General features: G+C 59.3%; 1 protein-coding gene across 6 annotated transcripts in view; it reads right to left on the reverse strand.

Moving 5' to 3' along the window:
- The window catches only part of RNF157 (ring finger protein 157), a 24,148-nt gene extending 18,250 nt beyond the window's left edge, over positions 1-5,898 (reverse strand). For all 6 annotated transcript variants that reach the window (XM_015646074.2, XM_033518704.1, XM_015646075.1 and 3 more), the window contains exons 1-2: positions 5,665-5,898; positions 539-657 (exon numbers count right to left, since the gene is read on the reverse strand). In XM_015646074.2, the coding sequence (XP_015501560.1) occupies positions 539-657; positions 5,665-5,752 (207 nt within the window). In that variant the 5' untranslated portion in view covers positions 5,753-5,898. The remainder of the gene's footprint in view (positions 1-538; positions 658-5,664) is intronic.
- Between the last annotated feature and the right edge of the window lie 3,896 nt (positions 5,899-9,794).

Consider the following 9,794-nt stretch of genomic DNA (forward strand, 5'->3'; position numbering starts at 1 on the left):
CCCAGCACTGCAAAACCCATCCATGCTGTCCCCAGCACTGCAAAACCCATCCATGCTGTCCCCAGCCCCAACTTACCCCTGCCTTTTTACTTTTATTTTATTTCTTTCCCTTTCTTTCTAGAGCTTGGGGAGTAATTTCATCTATTCCTGTCCAAGCTGCTCTGCTACCCCAAACCACACCAGCACCTCTGTGTTACACCCCCCAACATGTGCCCTCCTGTCTGGGATACAGCTCCTGGATGACATGGGGAAGGCAAGAGAAAATGCAGCTCTTGGAGAGGGAACGAGAAAGAAGTTGGGTTAAATCAGCCCAATTCCCATTCACCATTAGTCCTGGACAGAGGACAGGCTGCAGCAGGAACCCAAACCTTGGATGAGCCACCAGAGGATCCCTCAGCCCGCTCCAGGCAGGCTTGGCTGGCTGTGCCCGTGGAGGGGGACAGCCAGCAGCCTTGTCCTGCACACACACGGCCAGCAGAGGTTTGGGAAGGGGGTGCCTGTGCTCCGGACCCCCCCAGCCCCGGCTCCCGGTACCCACCACCACGGGCCGGTTCCCCAGGAAGTTGAGGTCACTGTTCTCGCCGAAGAGGTACCCCTCGGGGTGCGTGGAGTCGAACTTCTCCCCGCCCATGATGAAGTGGTTGGCAAAGTAACTCCCTGAAATGAGAACAGAGAGCTCCTGAGCGGAGCGGGAGGAGGGGGCTCCAGCCGGGGGATGGAGCAGCACAAAGCCACCGGATCGATGGCTCGGAGGTGACTTTGTCCCCAGGGTCACCTTGCTGGGAGCCTTTCTGGTTGAGCTCACACGCTGAGAGCCCCCAGGCAGGCAGAGGCTGGCAAGAAGCCTCACTCCCTGCCTGCCCTCCCCTCCTCCTGCATCCCACCCGCTTCAGCACCGCGGTCCAAGCCTGGGCACACAGAGCCGGGATGGGGAGAGGCTGCTGCAGGGGTCCAGCCCCACGGCAGTGCTGGCCCTGGGGGCTGCTCCATCCATGGGATTTAATAGTGCCTGGTCCCCTTTCCCTGTCTGGGAAATCCCTGTGAGCCCCAGTATGGCCTGAGCCACCCAAGGTCACCCTGACCTTCAGCCATCCCCGCACTGGCAGGAGCAGCCGGATCCTGGTCCGTGAGGAGGAAGAGGAGAGGGCTCCTGGGGCGGCAGAGCAGAGCTAATCCTGCCCATAAGCAGCAGCTCATGCCCCGAGGAGGCGGGAGAGGCAGAGGCACAGCCTGACCTGCCAGAGAGCCCTGCAAGCCCCGGAGGAGCCAGGCTGGCCCCCACATCCCTGGGGATGCTGCAGGGAAAGGCAGCACGGACCCGGCATACAGCTCTCAAAACAGGGCTGCTCCTGCCCAGAGCCTGATGGCACAGACCTCCTGTGCCACCCAAGGCAGTGTGCCCACAGCCAGACACTGCCCAGATCGGCTGCAGCTGCCACCAGGAACGCAGCTGAACCCAGTCCTGTCAGTTCTCAGCCTGCAGCCCTCCCTAGGAAGGGCTCTCCTGCAGGAGTCGGGATTTTGGGGTCCTGTAGATCCTTCAGGAGCTCAGCACCTGCCCTGCAGAGTGCTCCACATTGCTCTGATGAACACTGGGTCAATGACCAGGGTCCCTTCTTCCCTCACAGAGCCAAATGTCCCAGCCCTGAGCTGGGAGCAGCCCCCAGGTCAGGCACTTCACTAGAGGAGAATTTCCTCCAGCCTGGCCAGGAACCAAGTGGTGCCTGGTCCTTGTCTGTGAGATCTGGGCTGTGTGGGGAAAGCATGTTGTGGCACAGGCAGGAGGGTTGGGAGAAAAGGAAAGGTGGACAGGGGTGGGGCAGCAGTAAGGGGTTAGCAGAAGCACCAGGATTCAGTCAGACATGGACAGAGAGTCCTGAATCCTGACAGCCACAAGGACAGGGTTTGGCTTATAAAAACTCCAAACCGACCAGTACAGATCCATCTGCACCCCTCCCAGGGGACACCCCAAAACCAAACATTTGGAGACCACAGATAAAGGAGCTTAAGCCTGAGCAGCAGCTATGCTTGTGGGTACTGAGGTCAGAGCTTGCAATCAGCTTCCAACAGAGGCACGGGCTGTCCAGGGCTGGATCAGGCTTTAATACTGCACTGAAACCCAAAACAGAGCCCTAAGCCCAAGGGGAGGAGTAGGGGGGATGTAACTCCAGGCTGGGAGGGATGAGTGGGTCACACAGCTCTGCCCCGAGGCCCTGTGGCACAGGGATGCCCAAATGCAGCGAGCCCGTTAGCAAACGTCGACCATCTATTATTGATGCCTGCTGCTTTCAGGTCCCATTTTCCATGTACATAATTTATAGGCAGCTCGCCTGGAAGGACTCAGCCACGTGGAAAAAAAAAACCCAAGAGCAAAGTGCCTTCAGAGCTGCCTGCAACAGCACAGCCAGGGGAGAATGGGGCCATCCAAAGCTTTTCCTGACACTGACTTGGAGCAAGAGCAGGAGACGGCAAAAAAATTGCATTTAAACATTGAGAAAAGCCACCCCAGCACTAAGAAAAAGCTGGAAAATGGAGCACAGGCTCTCTGTGATTTGCCCAGCCATAGTTTAGTGCATGGTGGGGGCTCCTGCAGGATGGGCAGAGCAGGTGAGGACCGTGCTACCATCACCCAGTCTCCCTCCCAGGAGTATCCCTGGGAGCTGCAGGCTCCAGCACATCCCCCAGAGGCTTCAAGTCCCTCTTGCCAGCAGGCAGAACCAGCTCTGTGCTCCCTCCAAGGAAAGGCCCTCCTTGCTGTTAAACAGAGGCGTGAGTCGAGCCAGGTTTTCCAGGGAAGCAGCAGCCCAGGAAAGCCCAGGGTGTTGGCAGGAGCGTGCCGGTGACTCCCTGGACATGGCCAGGGGGCAGAGCAGGAAAGAACCTTCCCAGCCACAGCCACCTCATTATGGGCTGACTGTAAATCCCACACCCACTCCTGGGGAAGCAGAGCCAGTCAAGCACAGCTTGGGAAGGGCTGCACGAGCAGCTGCTGGAAAAGGGGAATAAACCCAAATTGCCTGAGGTTCCCAGCGAAAAAAATAGTCATTGTGTCCTGCACATCTGCTGGTAGCAGCACACATCTGGCACCAGCTGTCAGCTCCTCTTCCCCACGATGCTGCTTTGTCCAGGAGGCAGAGGAGGGTGAGGACCCTCGTGTGTGCTGTGCTCTGGTGTGCAGTGACATGTCCTGAACTGTGCCCCAAGCCATCACTGCCCTGCTGGGCTCTGCTACTGCAGCCTCTGGCTCGCCAGCGTTACAGCCTCACTCTCCAAAGCTGCTGAAACAGAAAAGCTCATTCCCAGCTAATCCACACACTCTGGTGAGGGGAGCACTGGGATTGCACAGCCTGTGGTCAGCCCGGGCGGGTGGCACAGCGCTGGCACAGGGACACCCTGCGGCCACGGGTGCCAGCACAGGGTGCTGTGATGGGCTGGTTAAAGGCTCTGGGTGCTTCTGCCCCTGGGCAGTCCATTATTTAATTCCATGCTCCAAAGTGGGCAGCCAGAGCCAGCAGCAGCCGGAGCTGATGCCAAACCCTGTCCACAGCACTGCTGCGTCAGCCCTCGCCCGCCGTGGCTCTGCCACCAGCTGGGATTGTGCCCCAGGACTGGGGGTGTCACTGCTGGATTAACCCCTGTGCTCCTGCCCCCTGCCAGAGCCCTGCTCACAGCCCTGTGTGCCCTGGGAGAGCTCAGTGCCAACCTCAGCTGGGGACAGGGGCTGAAAGCTGGCCCCAAAATCCATCCCAGTAGCCAGGCAGTGGGCTCCATCTACAGCCCCCGCTGGCTCTCCCTCCCACTGGCAGCCATGGAAGTAAATCTCAGACTTTGTTTCAAAAATTATAGTTTAATCCCATTGAGATCTCATCTGGAGGGAATGGGACTCCCAGGATGGGGAGATGCTCAACTGGGATAAGACACAGCTGCCCAATTCCCACTGGCCAGTCTGAGAGAGCCTGCAGCCCAACAGCCAAAGCCACATCCACAGAGAGAGGGAAATGCCCCAAGGTCCCATGAGATTCCCCTCCAGGACCATATTTCCAAAGCCAGTGGCTGTTTCCAGGTGGTTTTTGAGGTGGGGGAAGCACTGCTGCCACAGAGGACTCAGCTCTGCTGCCTGGCACGTCCTCCCTCAGCTGCCAGCAGCGCTGAAGGCAAATCCCACTCGGATTAGAGGCAAACCAGCCATAATCCCCGAGGGCCACCAGCCTGCCCTTGTCTCAGTGCAGATGGCTGTGTCACCTGGGCACCTCCTGCCCCTCTCCTGAGGACCCTGGGCAGCACCAGGACCATCCCCCAGCTCTGCCCAGACCCCAGCAGTGGGATCAGACCAGCTGAGCACAGCCAGGAGCCCCAGGCTCTCCCTGAATGCCGGAGTTAAGCATCAGCCTGGTGACCTCTGTCAGCTGAGAGGGCTTTGGAAGTGCTCTTACCCCTTCGTACCCAGATATTCCAAGAGCCCCTAAATAAGATGGGATCTCAAGGGAAAAGGTTGTAATGCATGGAAACACCATCCCTACAAAGAGCAATCCATGGATGGGCTGGTCCAGCCTCACCTGGCATCAAAGTGACTGAGGCCTTGAAACCATGTAAAAAGGGGAGCAGGGGGAGCCCTGCAGGAGGCCAGGCTGTCAAGGATCAGCCATCTCCAGCCAGCTGTGCAACCTATTTTAGATTAAAAGTAAAAAAAAAAAAAAAAAAAAAAAAGCCAAACACGGCTTTTCAGGACAAGCACAGCGTTTGTGTTGGCTGTAATTCTTGCTAAGGAGGTCTTTAGTTGTAATTAGCAAGTAATTTGTCACAGCACTAACGATCCGAGCGTTTACCTTATCCTATTAACTACCAAAATAGTTACCTATTAATAATATTTAGTGCTGCAAGGACCCTGTGCAATCTCCTCACATGCACGCACGGCGCTCCGGGGCATCACCCACCGGCGCCGGAATTCCTGCGGCTCTGAAGCGCCAAGGGCTGGACCCCAGCACCCCTCCCTCCCCAGCCTGCCCCCCTCGGACACCCGCTCAGCCCGGCCCTGGCAGGGAAAAGTGAGGCACAGAGGCGGATTTTCCAAGGTCACGCACAAGGTTTGAGACAGGGCCGGACTGGGGAGCGGGAGATGCATCACCAGCCAGCCTCGAGGCACGGAGAGGAGCCGGGAAGGCGCAGGCTGCCCACGGCAGGGGCTGGGGTGCTACGATGGGGCAGAGCATTGGGAAGGAGGGATCCCCTCCAATCCCTCCCACCCCAGCCTCCCTCATCCTCCCGGGAATTTAAAACCAGGATTTTCCCGAGCAGGCAGCACCGGAGTAACCGGCTATAAAAATCGCCTCCGGAGCCCGGTGCCGCAGACCACGGCTACAGAAATAATTATAACAATAATGTCATTAAAGTCGCGTCAACTCAGCCAAGTTTGGGAAGCGGGGTGCGCTGACAAAGGGGTGCCCGGAGAGGAGTGACCCCCATCCCTCCCGCGCCGCACTCACGCAGGGTGCCCCGCACCAGACCCAGATTTTTTGGGTGCTCCCCCTGTGCGTCAGCGCTTGCTTTGGGGTGCGCAGGGTCACCCCCGCCCGGAGCAAGGTCGTGCCCGGTGCCCTCCCGACTCGCTCCCCTCTTTCCCTCCCCATCGGCGGCACCGGGACGCGAGCCCCCCCGGGAGCTCACCGGATTTCGGGGGGTATCTGTAGACGGAATTAGCGGGGATATCCACTTCCTCCACCCCTGCGTTCTGCCGGCTGGTCAGAGCCCCCATGGCCGGGCCGGGGCTCAGCGGGCTGGTGGCGGAGGGGAGTGCTCCCGCCCGGGACCGGGACGGGGGCCGGGACCGGGACTGGCGGCGGCCCCCGCCCGCAGCATCCTCCGCTCGCTCTGCGCCGCGCCCGGCGCCGCCTCCGCGGCACCGCGGGGCTGCGACATTCGGGGCGGGGCCGGCATCGGCTGGCACGCCCCGACCCGCCCCGGCTCGGTCCGGCTCGGCGAGGAGAGAGATGCTACCGCTGCCTTCCCGTGCCGCCCTGCCCCGGTGAAGGGTCCCTCCTCAGGTGCCACTTACCTGTCCCCCCGCGGTGACACACGCGTGCTCACAGTGCCACCCACCCGCCATCCCCCGTGTCGCTCAGTTGCCTCCGGTACCGCTCAGCGGCCCTCCTGGCCATCATCTGCCACTCTCCAGTTACTTCTGTCCACCACGGCCCTCCCTCCTCCCATCCTTGCCCCCAGCCCCACCAGCTGGGTGGGACCGAGCAGCAATTCCAGCTCAGGGACCCCCAGGGGCAGACTGGGCAAGGCCCCTCTGTCCCTGCACCCCCTGCCGCCTGCGTGTCGCCTGGGAGGAGAAAAACCCCACTTTTCCCGGTTATAAGGGGAAGGATTTTGTGCAGCTGCTGGCACAGGGACTGACCCCCTCCAGCAGCACCTCAGGGGAGCGCAGCGCTGGGGAGGAGCCAGGTTAAACCCCCTCCAGTGCACATCTTCATCATCCCCATCTTCATCATCCCCATCCTGCCTTCCCAGCTCCGCTCCACACCAGGAGCAGCTGCATGCACTGGGCATATGGAGGCAGGGAGCTGCCTGTCTGCTCCCCAACAGATTCCCCCAGCCTTATATTGGGAAGCACTGGTCACCTACTGATTTTCCTCTTGGACCAAAGAGGAGGGATGGACACTTTGACCACTCACTTAAACCAGCTGGTGATTAATTAGTCCGGCAGCGCCAGTTAGTGGAGGATCACATGATTTTGATTTGAGTTGATAAGACGAGTGCTATAAATATCAAACGGGAGATGTGCAGGGAGGCGGATCAGCTGCCCTGGTGTCCTCGGCTACTCAGTGGTGACGAGCAAAGGCCATCCCTGGGGCTCCCCCCTTCATCCCCTCCCTGCAGAGGGACACACGGACCCCTCTCCTGACTTCTTCCTACCCTCACAAGCCCCAAAGGCAGCTGAGAAAAGCCAAATCAAAGAGCAGCAGGGGTGGCTTTGTATCCTGTTTGTCAGCCTGCCACAGTCACACCGGGACCCACATTCCCAGCAGTGACACCACGTCCACGCTGCTGGATGTCACACCTGGGCTGGCTGCCAGCGGGAGCACCGGCTGAAGAGGAGGATTCAGACTCCATCACCTTAAAGGTCTTTTCCAACCCAAATTATTCTAGGAGGAGCTGAGGGCAACATCCACACAGAGAGCCTGCTCTAGCTCTCAGGGCTGGTGCCCAGCTGGGAGCCCCGAGACCCCAGGAACTGATCCCTGTTCATCCCAACACACATTCTTGGGGATCCTGTTCTATACATGGATAATTTCAAAATTTAGCACAGCCCCGCTCCCCTGCCTCCCTCCAGCCAGCACCGGCAGCAGGAAACTGGGAGAGGGAGCCAGCACATTTCATTAGCAGCACACAGCAGACTGCAGGGTTTTAGTGTAGATAATAATTCAAAGTTATCCCCGTGCAGATCCATAACCCGGCAGTCATTACGCACAGAGCTGCTGCCTGCATGCACAGCTCGTGGTTTTTTTCCCTGCGATTACTGCAGCAGAGGATTTTGTAGGACAGTGCCGCAGTGGAGCGCTGGCAGGAGCTGGGTGACGATACGGCTCCGAGGGCAGGGGCCCTCCCAGTTCTGCCCAGCTGCACATCCCAGCACGCACAAAGCCGGGAGAAACCTCAGCAGGGCTGACCCGGAGGGGGCATCCAGGGAAAGTGCAATGTTTAAATCCAAAATGCACGTGCTGCTGGGCAAGATGCAAGTCTGAAGCTCGTGCTGCCTGGCTGTGGGATTTCACACGTGTGTTTGGCACAGAGAGAGGATCCTGTCTCCTTGTGCTGAGAGGGAAACTGAGTCACGGTAGAGCACAGCAGTTGATGTTATAACAGGAGGGTGTGCAGATCACCCACAGCGGAAAACGTTTGTCTGTACACCCAGTCCATTCCCAGCTCCCCCAGCAGTCACTGGCACAAACTGGAGCTGCCAGCCCCTTTCCTTCTGGGCTGGCTCTGCTCTGTGCAGCCCATGGTGGCAATGGCTGGGGAGGGGGTGACCCTTCAGCCCTGCTGAGGGCTCCCGAGCCCCTGCCTGGGAAGGTGCTGGGAGCCCACCCCTGCCTGGGAAGGTGCTGGGAGCCCACCCCTGCCTGCAGGGTGACCCCCGGGGTCCCAGCGGGGCGTCAGGGCAGCACATCTGGAAGAGCATCTCAGCATGGAGAGGTGACAGCGAATCCTGCCCCAAAAAGGGGTTAATTTGGAAGAACTCACAGTCCTGCTGACTTCTCCAAATGTCACCAACACTACTCTGTCACAGCTTTGGGTGCCAAGGGCCCATGAGCCACGTTCCCACTGGTTTCCCAGGCCAGCACTACCTGGGGCTGGCTGCTCCCAGCTCGAAGCTGTGCTGTGCACGAGTGGGTGGCTTTGGCAAGCAGGAGGTTCTGAGAGCTCACCAAGGCTGTGTGCAGGTGGGTCTGGGATCCCTGCATTTGAAATTGCTCCTCTCACACCTCAACCTGCCTCAAGGCTGGTTTTGCTCCAAGAAGACAAAGCTAACAAAATCTTACTGGCCAAGCAGGACCCTCGATGCCCATCACTGAATCCCAGTGATGGGATGCCCCTGAATATCCCAGGAGGATATCCAGCCTGGACAACCACACACTGGCATTGCTGACCTCACCTCCATGGGACCACCAGGACTTTGCAGAAGCCCCACAGAGGTCTTCACTGCTGGGGGCAATCATCTGCAGATGCAGCTTCAAGTTTCCATGCCTCTGCCTCCTCATTTCCTCTCCCCTGGCCAGCCGGTCACCACTGCCATATCCAAATCTCCAGTGGCTCTTCCCAGATCAACCTATCTGCACACCATGGATTTGCAAAGTCCCTTCTTTATTCGTTTGGGGTTTAAATGCCAATTTTCCCTTTTCAATTGAAACACTTCAAGGCACAAATTGCACAAGTCCTACTCAGGTCCCCAAATGCGGTGTGGGGGAAGCACACCAGGAGAGAGCTCATCCTTCCAGGCTGAGACTGGAGCTCAGAGTCATCAGGATTTTAACCATTAACAAAAAATCCTAAACCCCACCCCAAACTGGGAGCTGCCCCAAACCCCCGAGACTTTACATGGGAAGAGCATGGAGATGAAGGGCGTGGGGATGAAGGGTGTGGGGATGAAGGGCATGGGTCCCTGCTCCTGCCCCTGGCATCTGGTTAGGGCTCCATCCCCAAAGTAAACGGTTCCCAGATGGGAGAGTGGCTCTGGGAGAGCCTTGCTGGAGGAGTCAAGACGGGGGGTTAAGGGGGAACCCCCCCGAGACGGCAACAGTAAGGAGGACGGAGTGCTGGGAGAGCTCTGCTGAGGGGAAAGAGGAGCCTTGCTAAGGGAACGAGGCAGCCTGGCTGGGGGGGCCAAGGCAGGGGCTCAAGGTGCAGCCCCCGCGGGAGCGGCCCCCAGAGGGGTATCCAAAGACGGGAGACCCCGTCTGTGTGAACCCCCCATGAGCTCACCCCCCCATGGTCCCCCCCTTACCAGCTCCGCTCAATGAGCGCCCCCCAAGCTGAACCCCTCTCAATGGGCCCCTCCCGCGCGTCCTCAATGAACCTCCTCAATGAACGTGACGTCACCAGCGCCGCACGATAAAAACCCCCGCACAGCCAATCAGCGTCCTGTCCTCCCCTTCTCCCTCCCGCATGGCCCCGCCTCCGCCATCCTCAGCCAATCGCGGCGCAGTCTGCAGCCAAAACACAGGCGCCGGCCAATGGGGAGGCGCCGAGGCAGCTGGAAGGTTCGAAGCCGGTGGTGGGCGGGGCGCGGG

Source organism: Parus major, chromosome 18, assembly GCF_001522545.3.
Source record: "Parus major isolate Abel chromosome 18, Parus_major1.1, whole genome shotgun sequence".
Lineage (NCBI taxonomy): Eukaryota > Metazoa > Chordata > Aves > Passeriformes > Paridae > Parus > Parus major.